The following is a 19,278-nucleotide window of genomic DNA, read 5'->3' as shown; positions in this document are numbered from 1 at the left end:
AATACGCCAATATACTTTATTGGGTCTGTGTGCTGCCCATATTCGGTCAGTGAAAAATACGGACTGAATATAGACAGAAAATACACCGGTGTGAATGGGTCCTAGAAGCTTCCAACATGGATGTGAACAGAAGATCAGGCCAGAGCATTCAGCGCTGATCTGGGTGGAAATGCTGGAAATGTAGTACTGTATTGTTGGTTAAAATGATGTAACCAGCTGTCCTATTTTGTTGAGTAAAATGCTGGGGGCACAACGGAAGGCTGCACATCCTACTATATAGTTGGTGGGGTCTGTAGTCTGCGATTTGTCTGTGATCTGGTAGGTCCATGATTTGTGGTGTTCAGTTCTAGAGATGAGCGAGCGTACTCGCTAAGGCAAACTACTCGAGCGAGTAGTGCCTTATGCGAGTACCTGCCCGCTCGTCTCTAAAGATTCAGGTGCCGGCGGGGGAGAGCGGTCCTCCCCGCTCTCCTCCGCCGCTCCCCGCCCCCCGCCGGCACCCGAATCTTTAGAGATGAGCAGGCAGGTACTCGCATAAGGCACTACTCACTCGAGTACTTTGCCTTAGCGAATACGCTCGCTCATATCTATTCAGTTCCTATAACTGAGCCCAACAACAGAAATCGATAACACTGATGTGAACAGAGCCTTAACCCGGAGTTACAAATTTTAAGTGATTTGACTTTTCCGTTATTCTTTCATGTCCTGTTTTTGAACATACAGGCTAGTGACCAAGCCATACAATTATTTGGTTTAACATTGATAAGTAAATCTTAAGACAGCCCAATGAATTGTTTTCTTTACTGATTTTTTTGAGGGGTTGTCTAGATTAGCGGATGTTTACCCTCCGGGACCCCAGCAATCGGCTGTTCTGTGTAGGGGTGCACTCATGCATGAAGCCAATTTCTGCAGGAAGCAGACGGGTCTGTTCTGTGGCCAGGTTTGATATTACAAGCATTGACGTGAATAGGAACTTAGCCTGCAATACCAAATTTGACCACTGCAATGGAAACAGAGCTCTCTGCTTCCTACAGAAATCAGCATAAGTGCACCCCCACAGAGAACAGTTGACCGTTGGAGATCCTGGGCAGCAGACCCCACCAATCTACTACCGATGGGTTGCCCTGCGAGTGGACAATGAATAGTGTACAACCCCTTTAATAGTTTCTATATATTAACACAGACATGATGCGACCTGTGAGCCTGCAGGGCTTTACACGTTAAATATGAACATATACGTGATTGCAGTATATACAGTACATTGTCTGCAATAGTTTCACAATTACAAAAGATCACATAATTAATAGGGTAAGTGATGTCATACCTCCAAAAATGAATCTAATATGTATTATATCAGCTGCAGTCCTATAAGGGCTGCCTTAGAAGAGTCCTACGGAACAGTGACCCAGTCCTGACGACCTCCATAAATCAACTCCTCATCATCCTTCTCTATGGTGAATGAATTGAAGTGAGCTACACCTAGTTATATAACTTAGTTATATAACTTCAGTCCCTCGCACAATACATTGTTAGCACACAATTTATATTCATATTCTGCAACTGGCAGCATGGGCAGAGCCGTCCACGACCAATCTACTCTTCGGTTGTGGTTTCTGAATTTTCTTTGGCACTTTTAAAGGAGTTTCAGAGATTTGCAATGTGCATTACATCAGCGGCATGGAAGCTGCACACAGACAATAGCCGCTCATAAAACAGTCATTTGGTTACATTGTACTTCATCTGACATCAGCAAACTATAAACAAAGCCTTGTGAGATTGGGAATGACTTGGCAGATGGATGCCACTCCATCAAAAAACCCGGTCTGTCCCTTTGCCAAGCTCTCCTAGTGAGCCTCATGTATGTATGTACTGTATATGAATTACAATGTTCTGACTGTGCGAGAGATTATAATACTCGGGCAGGGATCGGGCACAGAAATGTATATTCATGAATTGGCAAACTATTAGCCGTGTTGGTTACATTGAGTTGCATTTACGGCCGTCGGATCTCATTTTTTGTATGTAAAGTTTGCCTTCATATGATATCCCAACGTACTCGGCATCATTAGAAGAACTCCTCTACTGCTGAGATGCCAAGTCTCATGCCAAGTATTGGAGGGCAGAGAATGAGCAGCCCTGTGTGAAGCCATTCCATGTCAAGAACCCTCTCTACTGCGTGATTCACGTAGAATGAATTCATTGCCCTGAGAAAAAGGAACCAAAGAATCACATTTATTCACTACCCTAGAATAGCTTTTTGTGACTCAAATTAATTTTCCTTTAACCCCAGAGTTACCTTAGTAGTTTTGTTAATTTGGAGGATAGGTATGTAGGACTGAAAGTACTTTCCTGACCGTTACACCCTCCATACTTGAACACAACTGTCATTGGCTTCCAAACAGAACCTGAAATCATCGCCAAACACAATACGGTTCCGGTCGGTAGCAGTCCAGGTTCCTCTTTTGCGACACCAGTGCGCATAAATGCAATGTTGGGGTGTTAATAGCAGAATGTGTGATGGCTGCCAAGACAGCAAACGTCTTCCAAGTGCCTGGAAATGATCTGGGCAGAGACAGGGCTCTGTAATTAAGGTGCCACCTATGTCTGGATGGTGGACAACAAAACTGTTGCATCTGCTCATGCTCGTCGGCGGATCAAAAGATCCTCTCTACTGATGGTCTGTCTGGGCTGTCTATAAACTGCTCTCGCCAGGTGTACCTGCCCTCATGTAACCACTGCCCTCAACACCTACTAAAAACTTGGTCAGTACGGCCTAGATGGCGGGCAATTTGTCAAAGCAACCATCTTGCTTCTCTCACTCCAATGATACACCTCCTCTCAAAGTCTGTTAACTGGGCAAAATCTAGAGGCAGATCTAGCCGTCAATGATCTCTCAACAGGACATATACTAAACCGAAGACCAAAGTAACCTCCGAGAGCCTTTTTTAAAGGGCACATGGGGAAGCATATTACATTCTTTGGGAGCAAGACTCAATGTCTAGTATACTGAAATCCCACATGCCCGATCCCTTTTTTTCCCTAGACATCTGGCATAGGGGAGCAATCAGGAGGTCATCAAGCCCATGAGACAGTCAGTCATTCATTCAGATGACTGCAGTTAAATCAAAAGTTGTACAAACCTATAATCTCATGTGTATGGCCTGCTTTAGTCCGTTTTAGAGTACATTGCGGGTTGCTGGTATTCATGTGCTCACTAGGGTTCTTCATAACTGGTCTAGGCTTGTAATGAATACTATGGAGCAGGGCGCAGCTATGGGGGATGCAAAGGATGTGGTTGCACCCAGGCCCTTAAGCCTTAGGGGGCCCATAAGGCCTCTCTTCTCTATGTAGGCAGCCCATTACCATAAATAAAGCATTATAGTGGGGGGGGCCCTGTTACAGATTTTGCAATGGGGCCCAGAAGCTTGAAGTTGCGCCTCTGCCATGGAAGGTACATCAAGTGGTGGTAAAGTACTGTATATTTTGTATTGGCATAGAATAAGATACTGTCTAACAGTGATGTTAGACCTAATACATTTTTGTATAATAGGCCAGTTATCTACTTGGATAATGGACTCAAGTAGATTGAGTTTTTTTGGGGTTTTTTTTCAGCATTGCATACTACGTTCATCAAGAGCCCTCTGTCTGGCATCAATCATTATTACCCAAATTTTAGAATCAACAGGAGAAGGAAATGAGTCAGATCCAAGCCCCTACAGATGTTTTCTGACTCGCTCATCATTCTATCATCATATTTATGTCAAGCTTTATAAATATAAATGGACATATTTTGGAGAAGTGGGGTAGGGGGTTGAGTCATGAAGTTCCAGGCAGGTGGAATGTGGTATTTCTACATAAATGTCTTATCCTTCGGGCGGTTGACATTCACAGCAGCTTGCTACATACCGCTCTACTGATGATGCCATTTACCACCTATTTTGGGGTTATTGAACCATCATAGAGTATATTTGAACAAGGAAATACAGGTTTTCTTTATCCTACATACTTCAGGTTTGAAATGCCTACCTTGTGAGTAAGTCTGTGGTCTCTTGTCTGCGGCTATTCGAAAATGTTTGCCCTCAGGACCATTTATAAGTTGTACAGCAATAATTAAGGCATATTTGCAGTAATGTGAACACAGACAAGGTGACAATAAAACTGCTACTTTTTTATTAAAAATCTTATGTCGTACATTTCTTATGTCCCAGGCTGCCATCTACTGTATATTGATTTCTACTGGATCACAAGCAGAAGTCTGCATTGTGAATTCTGGTTTTCTGTTGCACTACAGAAGTCGAAAAATGGGATTTGTGCTGTGACCAATCAATCACACGATTGGCACGGACGGCATCTGACAAACAAATGAGCTTATAATGGGATCCATCTGGTTTCATCATGGTGTCTATTGTTTTTCCATCAAATGGGAATTTGCCAAGCAGATGTGGATAGAACCTGAAGGTGGCCTACACGATATAGATCAGCTGAACCCAATGATTTCAGCAGTACTGGATGATCGGGAATTGTAGCAGTTGGCCAAATGAGCTTTCAGCAACTGTTATCTGTGTATTAACAGCTTGAGTTTTCTTCCAGTCATGTTGCTATTGAACTGCACACCAACCAGAATTCTTCATTTTTAGCCAGTTAAACCTCCTGGCACAAGTGTTGAACGAACTTTACAAAGGCTTATTTCTACTGGCTCACCAAATTTCAGCAAAAAGCTGTTTGGTCCGAAATAGTTTGAACCAAACTGGAACTGCACCAGTACCCCTAAGACTGGTGTATAACACTGTTAGGTCACAAAGGAGTGTATCTAAGTATTTTATAGCATTATAAGGCAAAGTGGAGGCAGGAAGAGGAGGAGGCAAAAGGAAGAGGAGGAGGCAAAAGGAAGAGGACATTTTAGTGGATTCAACCAAGATTAACCACTTTGAGGTTTGGGTTTGTGTTTAACAGAACCTTCAGCAAAGTTAATGAAGAAGAGGAGGCTGAAAGAAGAGGGCAAATGAATAAGAAGGAAAAGGAAGAAGAGATTTTGGTGGATTCATACAAGATTAACCATCTGAGGTTTGGGTTTGTGTTGAACTGAACTGAACTTGCACTCCTCACTCAGGGCTTGTTGACCACAATAGGTGTTTCTATGGATTGTTGACATGAACAATCAATTAACCAACATGCAAGTACTGTTATATGTCCGGCTTAGTGGCTGTATTTTACCAAAGCATCTATTTTCAATCCACGGTTATCATTAATATGGCTGGAATGCTCCTTTTATGATTTTCAGGAGGAATAGGAAATTCTGAAAGTTGCATGTATTTGGGCACGTCCTTGGACAACTTCACTTCCATCACTGACACCATGATTTTATGGCTATTTTTCTAACGTATTGTAGTGTTTTGAAACTTATCAGGTTCTCTTTCAGCAACTTCATCTCCCTTTGTTTTATGGGTCTCGTTTTCCTTTTAGTGAATCAACGCTTCCATGGTAATTATTGCTGTACGTGACATCCAAAACCAGCAACTATCAACAGCTGCATACTGGGTCTCATTCATTCAGGTCATAGCTGTTGAAGGAAATTTAGGAATCATGCTTATTCATCAGGACAAATATTTCCAGAAGCACAATATACAGCTTTCCTGGAGAGGACTGCCCGTAAACTACCTGTGAAGTTCATTTTGGGGCACGATTTGCTAATTTTCTAGACTTTTCATTAGGTTTACATTTTGGGTAAAAGTTCGAAAGTTTTAGATATCTTTATTGGCACCGAATGTAACCTCACCCAAAACCTGAAATAACAAGATGTAGTATCTGAAATACAGCAGCTCCCACCCACTCGGAGAACTTTGTCACTACCAGCAGCCCTCCTTTTAAAAAATGGCAACTGTTCCAGCTGTATATACATGCCAAGCTTGCAGTGTTTGATGATCGGGGGTAATGTGGGACACTTGTGGGACTGCAAGCAGATAGTGCCAAATGTAGATTCTTGGTCACAACTGGGAGACGTTATTGCTGTTTGAAAAGGTATCTGAGAAGAAATTACAAAGCGCACATAGAAATTCACTTCCTACAAGTCTTGGTGGTTGTCTCTCTGATCTGATGCCACTGGTACTGTAACAGATAATGCTTGCCCTGTGCCCGGGTCATGTGTGACTACCTCCCAGGAACATATGTGAGACAGACTTTACTAGACCGGATGATTTCAGTGGTGTTTTATTAGACTTCTGATAGTGATATGTTCTAGTCTTTATACTGCTTTATTTATAATTGGCCTTCACAGCCCCATCCGTATGGGAGAGACTTTTAGTCTAGGGTTACATAGCAACTTTGATTGTGACAAATGTTATATGGCCAAAGACAGCAGCATCCTGGTGCTACATTGCAATCTAAGGGTACTTTTATACAGGCCAACTATTGGCTGAAATATCGCTCCAAACAAGCGATTTTAATTCTATTTTTTTTTTAACCAATCGTCATCCTGTGTAAAAGCAGGACCTGACAGAGTACTGAGTGCGAAATCACTCAGTCACTAATTGCTTCAGTTCAGCTCACTGAAACCAAGCGACTAATGAACGACTTCTTGCTCGGTGTAAACAGGCAGTGGTTCATCTATGAATGACTGCCTGTTCACAGTAAATGGAACACATAAGAGATGTCCAGCAGACTCTGCCTCCCTTCACTAAACTGCTATTACTCCTGTGTGACAGCATGGGAGCAATGGTTGTTGGGATAGCTGTCGGGCCTTAAAGGGGTTCTGTCATTAGAAAACAAAAATTCTATACTTGCCTATTCCTCCCCCATCAGACTTCTTACCGCATCAACCAGCCCGGGCTCTCCGCTCTGCTAACGAAACCAGACTGAGCGCCCCTTTAATTCGAACTTCTCATTCCCGCCTCCAAGACTTCTCCAGAGCAGCATCGGTCCTCTGGAATGCACTACCAAAGGCTACCCGGGCAATCCAGGACTCGCAGAACTTCAGGCGTGCTCTAAAAACGCACCTCTTCAGGGAGGCATACCGCATTCCCTAAACAAACCCCTCTGTACTCCGCCTGATAACATGTTCCCTGACCTACTGACTGCAATCCCTGCTAACTATCAAAAACCGCTCCTGCAGTCATGCAGATTCTGCTGTCACACGGCTAAATGTCTGACCATTGTTTATGAGTATAGCATCCCTCACTGTCCACCTCGCCATAGGGCGCACATCTCCATCCCCTTTACCTTCTGTATCACCCCACTATTCGTAGTATGTAAGCTCGTGGGAGCAGGACCCGCACCCCTATTGTTTCCATCAATTGATTACTATGTAACTGTGGTTCTGTAATATTTGTACTTATGTCTCCCTGTATCCCCCCTGTCTATGTAAGCGCTGCGGAATATGTTGGCACTATACAAATAATTTATTATTTTTATTATCTTCTCCTTACCGATCTTCTCCTGGCTCCTGCCGCCCCACTGGGTCACCTCAGCACAAGCCGGCTGATTCTTCGTCCGGTGACGAAGCATCCATTCTCCTTTCCGCAGCTCAGTGTACCCAGTCGCTAGTGACATAGGCTTCACAGCCTAGCAGGGAGTGCTGATCTATTGCAGAGACTGCGCATGCGTGCTGTCTCTCTGCAATAGTATATGAACTCTCACGGCGAAGCATCGGGCATGGACACTCTCTGCAGTAGATCAGTATTTCTTCCTAGGCAGAGAACGTAACTAGTGACATAACCTACACTGACCTGCAGGAAGAAGAATGCCAAGAATGGATTTTCCATAACGAGAAGAAGACAATCTGTCTGGCTTGTGGTGAGGTGATCCGGGAAACTAGAGAAGATCAGTGAAGAGAAGATGCGGTAAGAAGACTGCCTGGGGAGGAATAGTACTCCAAAGGAGTGAATGTCCCCATGTCCTATCTCTCGAGTTGCCACTACTGCAACCCAACAGTTGAAGTCCAGCAGGTTTGGATTTCTTGCAGCTGACAACTTGCAGAAACTTGAGTCTCAATGTGACTGCGTTCACTTGCATTGCATGCAACACAGGCAGGGCAACGAGTACGATCATTGGCCATGCTACATTATGCTGCTAAGGTCACTCTGTAGCTCTAGCCTAAAGGACCTCAAGTGGTTAGTACTATTGCCTTGCAGCACTGGAGTCCTGGATTCCAGGCAAACCTCTATGGATTTCGTGTGTTGTCTCTGCATTGGTGTCACTCTTCTCGGACACTCCCAAAAAAGACCAATAATTGGTAAGTTGGTGCTAGTATGTGTGAGAGTAGGACTTGGGGTGGCTTTACACTGCAATTATTGTACATATAGTCATTCAAGCATTCAAATGAGTATCTGTGTGGTTATATACAGTGATTGGTATCCAGTAGTTGGGAGAACAATAAATATCTTCAGGTAAATTTGTTTGCAGGTTGTCCATATACCAATGACCCTGGCTTCACATCAGGTGACTTTAGATCCACCAACAACAATTTTTTTTTTTTCTGAAGGTGAAGTGAAATGAAGCTACAACTAAGCGAATTATCACTCGCCACCCTGGTGACGGCTGTTTGCGCTCAGAACTGTTGTTTTACATTCGCTCTAAAGCCACCCTTAGACTGTGCAAGGATAGGGACTCAGAGGTGGTGACAGTCTATGTACAGCTCTGCAGAATATACTGACACAGTATATACAGTAAAGTCACGCTAAATGTAAATCTAAATACACATCTCAATAAATATTGGGCATCTTGCACTATCTTTAAACCGCAATTTGAAACCCATGCCGGTCACGAGAAGATATATATTTGCAACACTTTTTGTTCTTTCTAGCTTAAAATGTAATACACTTCCAGGCCGCTGCTGACTATGCTTCTCCTCGAAACCCCAGGCCTTTATATTGACATTTCAAAAGCGGTGGAAAGAGTAAAAAAACGCAAACTTCATTGCAAAAAATTGCCTGTGCCAAAATTTGTGGCATTTTAACGCCAAAATACTGACACAAAGCCCCTGATTAAAGATGAGCGAGCATACTCGCTAAAGGACAATTACTTGATCGAGCATTGTCCTTTAGCGAGTACCTGCCCGCTTGGAAGAAAAATTTCGGCTGCCGTCGCGGGTGAGAGGTGAGTTGCAGCAGTGAGCAGGAGGGGGAGCGGGGGGGAGAGAGAGATCTCCCCTTCGTTCCTCCCCGCTCTCCCCTGCCGCTCCCCGCCCGCCGCCGGCAGCCGAACCTTTTCTTCCGAGCAGGCAGGTACTCGCTAAGGGCAATGCTCGATCGAGTAATTGCCCTTAGCGAGTATGCTCGCTCATCTCTACCCCTGATACATCCTGCATATGTATGTGGCTGTTTTCTTGTTTCAAAGTTGTGCTTAAAAACTCAATCTAAAAAGCATCAAAACTCTTACTTTTTTATTTTTGCCTAAATTATTTTTGTTAATGAACAATAAATGTGATTTCATTTAATTGTGCCGTGCTTCTCCCATGAGGAATTCCCATTTGCTCAAAGCAATTAGCGATTTTATTATTATTGCTATTCGGTGAGTGGGCTGAGAACTTGGGAACCTGAAAAAAATGTCACTTCCATTGTGAAGTTCCTAGCAAGAAGGGTCATGTAAACCTGAGGCTTTTGTAGTCTGGCAGAGACAAAACGCTGCATCTGAAAAGTGTGTGTGAAAATAGCGCCTCCGGACCCCCAAGGGGTCTCCTACAAAAGAGGCCAATGTATCTTCCCAGACTTCTATTGTTTGTGGCTGACAAAGTGTTAAATCTCTCCACGGATTTAAACATTGATACCAACCCAGTGGTTGTGTCATCCCCTCCTGTTCTTGAGGACCCTTTTTGCTATAAGACAGATAGGTCCCAACTTTAATCCACGTCTAGGCATGAGAAATTCACCATAACATGCACATTACCGAGAATGATACCAGATGCTGCAATCATAACACTTGTGTGACTACATCGCCGTCCTTTCCTCGCTTGACATAGGCCTGCTATGCTGGATAAGATTTGGCTCTGACATTGAGTCATTGGCTGCGGAGCGGATTTACCTAATACGTCTTGTGTATCTTATAAATACCTTTGTAATTAAGAGCAGGGCCTCTCCGTTTTTCAACCACGGCTCGCAGCTGAATGTTCATGGGATTCCGGTACGGTGCCAGTACAGCAGGATTTCACTGAGATGATTTTCCATTGTATTTAAAACTCAACAATTCATTTCAGATGATCAGATTCCAAGGGAATTGACCATTTCAGAGCCTTGTGGTCACTGACACAACTTTTCCAAATCTTGTATCCAACATGTTCCTTCTCTCCTTTTGTTTGCAATCTCATATTTGTGTAATGATGTCGTGGCCTAGTTTTTCGCTGGTTATGGTCTTCCGGGCCGGATTGGATTAAGGTAGTGGTGTGGAAGATTCCAGGGGACTCCTTCACCACTTGATGACTCCTTGTTTTTATAGCTTTGGTAGCTTCCATATAATTGTTCTTTGAGGTTACATTTATAGTTCCTTCTCAATATTCTTCCAACTGGAAACTTTCCCCTAACTGGAGCAATTTTCAAAGTTACGATGAGCTACATAAGTCATTTTGAGTCATGCTTTATAGTCACAATCTGCTCGGTTTCAGTTCTTTTGATGTGAAGTTAAAGGGGATTTTTCGGAGAAAAATTGATGACCAGTTCTCAGGATAGGTCATGAAGAGTTAATTGCTGGTGATCCACCGCTCGGGAATGAGCCAGACGTGCATCATGGGGGACAGGAGCGGAAATGCCCTAGCTGGCTTAATTCCCACTGGAATCAATGGGAGCTGAAGCCGGCTATTACTCTTCTGGCACACCTGCCTCCAACCTTGGGACAGACATGGAAGTGTAATAGCCACTTCAGTTCCCTCTCATGGTCAGGACATCCTATCCTGTCCTGAACAGTAATTATAGGGGCAGCGCAGCGCTCCAACTCAATTCAATGGGAGTGAAGCCAGCGCTCACACTGCTTCCTCTGACCATGGACACTTGCTTGCTTCCTTCCTCCCATCTCTCCCTCCCCTCCCTCCCTTCTTCCCTCCCTTCCTTCCTGTCTCCTTCTCTTCTTCCTTTTGCTTACTTCCCCCCCCTTTGCTCACTTCCTTCATTCTTCACTTCCCTCCCTTCCTACCTTTTTTCTGCTTCCTACCTCCTTCTGCTTCTATCCTTCCCTCCCTTCCTCAGCATCCTTTTTTTTTTTTTTTTACCATAGTTTGACCCAAAACTGGTTTTGACTGGTTTAGTTCACTTAACATTACGTTTGGGTTTCATAGGAGCTGACAAATTCCCTTTTTTAAGCTGCAGATTTAATGGTTTGTTTTTCAAAAGCGAGTAAACATAGTGTTTTTTTCTTCTTTCTCTTCCTTTGACCTCCCTTTTTCATAATCGCATACAGCTTCCTAATTAATTCCCGATCTGAACTACTGATACACTTGGCTCCAGGTTATTCTAACACTGGTGCAACCAACTTGTACTGCAGTGTTTCTCATTCCATACTGCTGATAAAAGGTTATTTGGTATACAGTTCTCACTCCTTGCAAAGGGTACATTTGTGTAAAAGCCCAGTGCAAGCGAACCGTGGACTAGTGGCAAACAGCAATGTATCAGATTTTAGTTCTTGTCTTTCTGGGACTTTTGAAAAATCTTATTGGCAGCTACTGCAATTATTAGTGCTTTATAAATGTCCCCCATTGTATTGAGCTGCAGATTATGATGGTTCTATATCAACAGTGGAACAGAAATACACAAACAGGATGTCCAAGGTTGAGATTTTCTGGGTTTTGTCTGATGCGCCCCTGCTTCATGATAAGGCTACAATGTCACCCTTGTGGCTAATAAATATAGTAACATTAATGGGGACATTTCAGCCTTGAAAACTAGAATGTTGTGCAGCATGATGGATAACATTGTAACAGCATTGGAATCTGTTAGCGGTTACATTCTCGGTCCTGCTTTGTGTCGCTTTGTGCTATTTGTAAAATGATCTTTTCTTCCTGGCACGTCTCGTTTCGGACTCTCGATGCCCTGTTTACTGACACTTGTTTGGCTTCTTATTGCAGGAACTACAAGTCTCCAGATTCTGCAATGGAATATGTCAAGGTAAGCTGCTCTGCATAAGGGATCAAGGTTGTTTTCCAAACTCCTATGTACTAAACATTACGCAGGGGAAAGTTACATCTCTTGTTTTGACTGTCAACAGAGACAGAAGAACCTAGAACTGCAAGCCTGCTGACATGTCCATGATATTTGATAACTGTAGCGGATCATAAATCATAGGGAGAGTCTTACTAGCGGGATATACGGTTGCAAAAAAAGTGAAACCTGGAATCACCAGGGTTTCTGCACTCGATTGCTGATTAGTGTGCTCAGGCATGAATGATACAACTGTTTGTGTGTTATTAGTCTAGTTTGTGTTTATCTAGAATTGTAACTTGTGCTCCTTTTACACGGTCCGACAGTCGTTTAAACTGCTGCATGAGTGCTGGCGTCACCGTTAGGGTTGTCCGCGCTTGAACAGTGTGTTTAGACTGAAAGACTTCGCCCTGGGTTCTCACTGGCTTATCACCTTTTATGTAAAGCGCTGAGCGGGCGGAGCCAGCGATTCAGCTTTCACACATGCAAGAATATTCCCCAATACAGTATGCGGATTTCAGATGTGGAATATTCCAGTATTTGTGAAAACGGCCATAAAGGGGTTTTCCAGGCAAATGCTATTGAAGACCAATCCTCAAGATAGGTCATCAATAGTATAGTTGATCAGCTGCAGTCCAACACTTGAGACATCGGCCAATCAGCTGTTTGGTTGCCCACGGTCAGAGCCGCAACACACAGGGGTACATGGCAGAAGCGGTTAGCTCTGACCCCTGTGTAGTAGTCGTAATTGCAGGTGAGCTCCAATTAAAACCAATGACAGCCATGCTTGCAATTTTTAGTGCTGGCCACGACCAGCACGGTAGCCTTATGTGTTGTAGAGCTGACAGCGGGCACCCGATCAGCTGATCTGATCAGGGTCCCAAGCAATGGACCCCCAGTTGACCAACTATTGATAACTATCCTGAGGATGGGTGATCAGTAATATTTTGCCTGGAAACCCCCTTTTAATGTTGCCTTAATTATGTGAGGTCAATAATGATATATATATATACTAAATGGCCGCTTTATTAGAAACCTCCATCTAGTACCACATTGGACCTCCTTTGGCCTGCAGAAAAGCAGCAATTCAGCATGCGTCCATGCATAGGTATTGGAGCACCGAGTGTGTCCAAGAAAACATTCCCCACATCATTACTCCACCTCCACCAGCCTGAGCTGCTGACGGAAGCGGTTCATTGGTTCATGCTGCTTGCACCAAATGTTCCCCCTTGCATCAACATGGTGCAACGGAAATCTGGATTCATCCAAGTTTTGTGCTTTTTTTTTTTTTTCCCCCCACTGGAGTCTCGCCTCTCTGTTTCTCCTAGACAGCAGTGGCGCTCAAACTAGTCATCTGCTTTTATACCCATCTGTGCTTAAAAATGAGGAGCTACGCATTGGACACCGTAGTGGAAGCATCAGTCGTATTAAGCTACAATTTACTTGAATTCCCACCACCTGTTCAGCATAACTATTCTTGACATCCTCCTCTGACCCCTTTTTTTTATGAATTATTACATTTACAGGATGCCCTTTTGCTGGATGTTTTTTTTAATCACACCATTCTTAGTATACCCTTTACACCATCGCATGAGAGAACCCCACAAGGTTTACAGCTTTTTAACTTCCTGGCCCCAGCTAGTCTAGCACCAATGACTAGGAAGTGGCCATTCGGTGTATATACAGATAAAGTTATAATAAACCAGAAGTGAGTACATACTTTATAAATATTACAGTAACAAGAAGTGGCTTGGTATTAGACTTGGCTCCAGTTTCTCTAATCTAGACTCTGCAGGGATGGTCTAGTGCTCTGGTGCCTTTGACTCGGTGTTCTGGACTGTGGTTCGTAGTTGCATACACACACCAGTAACCCTGTTTTGTCTCCCGGCCTGTGATGCTTCCCTTGTAATTGTTCGATCACAATTCCCCTTTATCCGAGAAGTCTAAACAGTGGGCACAGCCCTGAGCCTGTCTGCTAACGAGCCATGGAGAGAGCTTTGCTAAGACAATAGCACGTTGTCCCCCATGTGAGATTAGTGCACGGTGTATGAGGCGGATAATGCATGTATTAGCTGGTCTTGTAGGTTTTCTGCCTGTGTGTGCACATCCCACAGGACAAGCTCCATCCCCCCCTCGTGGGACAAAGAATCAGCCCAGGCTGTGAATGAGTTACTGTACTGAATCGGAGCTTATTACCTCAATAGTCAAGCGGCTGCTAGCTAAATATAGGCAATGTAGGGCACGCCACTCATGGCTTATTCCCCAGGACACGAACATAGAAGGGGGGTGTTAAAAAGTAATAGTTTTGGATACACCCCTTGTTCTGTATCTTGCAGGATTCATGTGCTTAGACAACTCTATTTCATGAAAAGTGATATACTATTATTTTAAAGCCTTGAATTGTCACACCAGTGGCATACCTACCATAGAATTGGGTCATGTGACTGCTATGGGGCTGGAGCAAGAAGGTGGTCTGCACTAAACTGCTTCTCCTGCCTCCTGACACACTGACGTAGTGTTTCCCTGCAGCCGCCACTAGGATGCGCTCTCTGCATAGTGTTTTACAACTTCCAATGAGTTCCGTAACGGCTACATAGTGTGGCCAGAAATATTTAGCACATTATGACTTTTCTACATTTTGTTATGTGATGGCGTTGTGCAAATTTAAATATCATTCTGCACTCAGGACCCCCAGAATGACAAAGTGAAAACATAATGTTAGAAATTTATATAAAATGAACATTTTGCATTGACAAAAGTATTCACACCCTGTACTCAGTACTTAGTTGAAGCACTTCTGACAGCAATTAAAGCCTCCAATCGTCTTTGGTAGGATGCCGCAAGGTTTGAAAAGCTGGGGATTTTCTGCCATTCTTTGCTGCCATTCTTTGCTCCTCCTCTCAAGCTCTGTCCGGTTGGATGGGGGCCGTCTGTGGACAGCCGTTTTCAGGTCTCCCCAGAGATGTTCTTTTGGGTTGAAGTCAGGGCTCTGGCTGGGCCACTCAAGGACATTCACAGAGTTGTCCCTAAGCCCCTCCTTTATTCTCTTGGCTGTGTGCCTAGGGCAGGGGTGTAACTAAAGGCTCAGGGGCCCTGATGCAAAACGTGAGCTGGGGCCCCCCCTCTATCTGTTTCTGTACCCGTACCCATACCTAAACCAGGCTGCACAGGACCTAACTTGAAGCTTCTGGGCCCCAATGCAAAACCTGTAACAGGGCCCCCAACTATAATGCTTTATTCATAGTACTGGGCTCCCTATATGGAGAAGAGAGGCCTCATGGGCCCCCTAAGGCTCCTGGGCCCGGGTGTAACTGCATCCCCTGCAACCCCCTATAGTTATGCCCCTGGCCTAGGGTCATTGTCTTATTGGAAGAAGAACCTCCTGCCCAGTGGGATTCTATATGGGGGTTCTGTCACAGGTGTTGAAAACGGCATTGTGAAAAAACCCCTGAACAGACCTGATCGCTGTCCCTTCGTGCCCACAATACGCCTTTTTACTGACCTCACTAGTGGGCTTTAAACCTACACATACATCTTTTTAAAGTGGTAGCTTGACTGACCACTGACAGCCGAGCTCCTGCTCTAACTGCCAGGAACAGAGAAACCTCAGATCCTGGCAGTTTAACCACATACATGCCAGAATCAATAGTATCAGCAGCATGTAAGCAGATAACGGATGGGGGGTGGAGACGCACTGCGAATACGAGGCATCAGTGGGTTCCTTTGGCAGCTGGAAGCCTGACATAGGCTTCCATGTCTGCCTTGTAACTAAGCCTTTTAGGCCTTATCTCCCGCAGAGTTTCACAAGTAATGCAGTGTACTATTCTAGCAAGGGAATAAAAAATGTAATTAAAGTTCAATTGAAAGAAAAAAATTTTAATGAGTAAATTGCAAAAAAAAAGTTGAAAAAACAATAGCATAATACTGGTTTTCCTTGAAAATAACACCGTCTTATTAATTTTTGCCCCATAAGAGGCACTGGGTCTTATTTTCGGGGGATGTCGTATTATACTTACTCAGCAGGCTTGTTCAGGTCCCTCCCGCTGCTCTCCACAGCACTGGCACAGTTCCTGCAGTCCTCGGCCGCCCGCACAAGATCAATTCCTGTTTACGGTATTCATAAATTCCGCCTACATGAAGCAATGGATGTGATTGGCTGAGCAGCACTTAAATACCCAATCAATGCAGCGCTCGATGAACCAATGCGATGGCTGTGACTTGTTCCTTGAGCGCTGTATTGATTGGCTGAGCAGCGCCTGGAGAACCAATCCTAGCCATCACATTGTGGGGGCGGGATTTATGAATTGGCTGAGTGGCGTTAGTGTCAGTGGAGTCTCTGCATCTCTGGAGGGGATAGTGATGTCTGCTGCAGAGTAAGGAGAAGCTGCCATCGGAGATACAGAGACTCCGCTGAGACGAACGCCGCTCAGCCAATTCATAAATCCCGCCTCCACAACGCGATGGCTGAGATCGGTGCGTTGAGCGCTTCATTGATTTGCTGAGCCGTGGCACTCGAAAAACCAATTACAGCCATCGCATTGGTTCAGCAAGCACTACATTGATTGGTTCTTCAAGCGCTACTTAGCCAATCACAGCCATTGCTTCCTGGAGGTGGGATTTATAAATCCTGTAACCAGGAAGTGACGTATGAGCGGCCGAGGACTGTGATACCCATGTCTGAGCTTTGGAGAGCAGCGGGAGAGACCTGGACGACCCTGCTAGGTAATTTAATTTTTTTTTTTTTATGCACTGTAAGTAGGACTTATAGTTGAAGCCTCCCTTTAAATCAGGCTAGGGCCCCTTTCCGGGATAGGTCTTATTTTCAGAGAAACGGTGGGTGTTTATAATGACCCAGGCAATTAAGAGATTTTGTTATTTTTCATGCGTGGTAAAATTTTAAAAAGTACTAACAAATTAAGCATCTTATGCTGCAGAAAATCCGCATAAACAAACAAAATCAACATCGCACAAAAATCCGCGCCGTTATTTGAGAAAAGCGCCACAAATTCCACCACTTTGGCGGATTTCAGGACTGTTTTATTAGCTGCACTGCGGAAATTCTACAGCGGACATTCCACAGCTTATCCAGCCCGTGTGAACATAGCTTCAGGCCTCCTGTCCACGGGCAATATGTCACTGCGGTATCTGCGGCCGCGGGTAACACAGTGACAGCGTTCCATAGACTTAACTATGGAAAGCGCAGCCCGACATCCACGAGCAATTCTCTGCTTGCGGGATTCAAATCGGATAGGCTCATCGCGGAAACCTGTCAGTTCTCCCCCCTGCTCCCCCATGGCGAAATATCACTAGCGATATTTCGCCACGCCCCTGGACAGGGGGCCTTAGGGTAGTTTCATACTGGCATATTTGTATGTGTATTAGCGCGCGCATTGCACAGAGAATAGAACCCATTGTTTGTAATGGGTTCATTCTCGCTTTAGGCACATTTGCGCATCAAAGGCTAAAGGAATAAGTAGCCTTTTAACTGGGAGGGGGCGGGGTTGCGAGACTTTCATGGCGCTAAAACATTCCGCTATCACAGGCGTTTTGAACATGGGAAGCCCCCCTTAGGCACGCAATAGGCTGGTCACGAAGGGTTTGATCAAACGCACACCTTTTGACAAGGACTCCATTTCTTTCTGCTATACTTAGTGAATACAATAGCGTGGTCGTCTACGATAAATCGGTGGTTACCGGACTTGCTGTATAATGTTACTGAATGATCAGTCATTTGATAGGTTTCACTCCTTGCTGGCTTCTCCATGAGCAGTTTTCCCGCAGCAGTCCAGCCGGATGGGGCGCACTCGGCACACACCGCTATCTAACAGCTGGAATAGCCATAACACATGCAGTCACTTCCGTCCCAACTCCTTCTATATCAGCTCTGATGACTAAGTGCGGACAACTAAAGTTGCTCCACGTTCCAAAGTAGAATCTACATGGCTTCTGAATATTGCTGACACATCAGATCCTTTTTCCAGAAGTTGACTGTTTTCCATTTTTCCCAATCGCTAAAGATTATATATGAATATGATTCCAGCGTAGCGCGCCTTCTTGTATATAAACCTGCAGCGACCATCCTCTTCCTCTGGTTTCATGCTGAATGCAGTTTATGGTTTGTGGCGACTGATCATATGCGGTCCTACAAGAGACAGATCTTGTAGCTGCTGCCTGATGGCGCCATCTGCTGGCCATGAGGATGCATAGCGTCACATTTTTTGATTTTCTAGTTTCCCATGGAAATGTATTCTTCAGCAGTTAAAGTAGTGACCGCACGTGAACCGCCATCTGGTTTACATCCACTTGTAATCTAAATTGGGGAAACGTGAAACTGTGCTTTTTGATGCAGAGAGTGATAGTGCTTTATTTATGAAACAGCGATCGTACAGACGGCCCCGTAAATCATGGTAATTCCTAATTTATGGTGCTCCATGCACTGGCGTATAAGTGGTTGCCACGATACGCATCTTATGGCGTCATGTACTTAGTGGGCTGATCTGGCGTGGATGGAAGTGTTCTTTAAATGAGCAACAAAATATGAGATGATGTCCGCTTTTGAACCATTTGGTAATAGTGTTACAGGACAGATTGTCACCATAAGGCCAGATTCACACAGCTGTATTTGTGCGTGCAGAATGTGTGTGCGCAATACGCAGGGAATAGAATCTATTGATTTCAATGGGTCCATTCATATATGTGCATTTCGGTTGCGCAAAAAAAAAAAAGTTTACTCTTTTTCTGCGCATTTGTGCACCAAACGTCCCCACAGAAATCAACAGGTATGTACAAATGCAATCTCCTCCAAACGGCTCTTATTGTGAATACCGTGGAATTTCCTCAGAGATTCCTCCAGTGGAAGCCCTGCGGCATTTATGGTCTAATTCAGACAGGCGAGTGCGATATCGGCCCGCGAATCACTGCCCAATATCACACTCACTAACATGCGTTTTCCCCACGAATGAGAGGCGTTTTTATCTTAAAACCGCCTTGCATCATTTTGGGGAAGTAGTGAAACTTTGGCGCGGCTGCCAGCCACAGCGGAGGATCTCAGAGTTTCTCCCATTGTCTTTAATGGGGAGACCTTTGATTGCACCACATGCACTAGGTGCACGATGCTGGCACCTGCCCCATTGAAAACAATGTGCAATGTGAGGGCACGCCC

The 19,278-nt window shown here is 44.5% G+C and overlaps 1 protein-coding gene across 1 annotated transcript in view; it reads left to right on the top strand.

Moving 5' to 3' along the window:
- Positions 1 to 19,278, top strand: part of BCAR3 (BCAR3 adaptor protein, NSP family member) — a 107,750-nt gene that overhangs the window by 27,879 nt on the left and 60,593 nt on the right. The window contains exon 3 of the mRNA XM_066597364.1: positions 12,044 to 12,083. Within this exon, the coding sequence (XP_066453461.1) occupies positions 12,044 to 12,083 (40 nt within the window). The remainder of the gene's footprint in view (positions 1 to 12,043; positions 12,084 to 19,278) is intronic.

This window comes from Eleutherodactylus coqui, chromosome 3, assembly GCF_035609145.1.
Source record: "Eleutherodactylus coqui strain aEleCoq1 chromosome 3, aEleCoq1.hap1, whole genome shotgun sequence".
Taxonomy (NCBI): Eukaryota; Metazoa; Chordata; class Amphibia; order Anura; family Eleutherodactylidae; genus Eleutherodactylus; species Eleutherodactylus coqui.
This window is presented reverse-complemented; position numbering and strand designations above follow the sequence as displayed.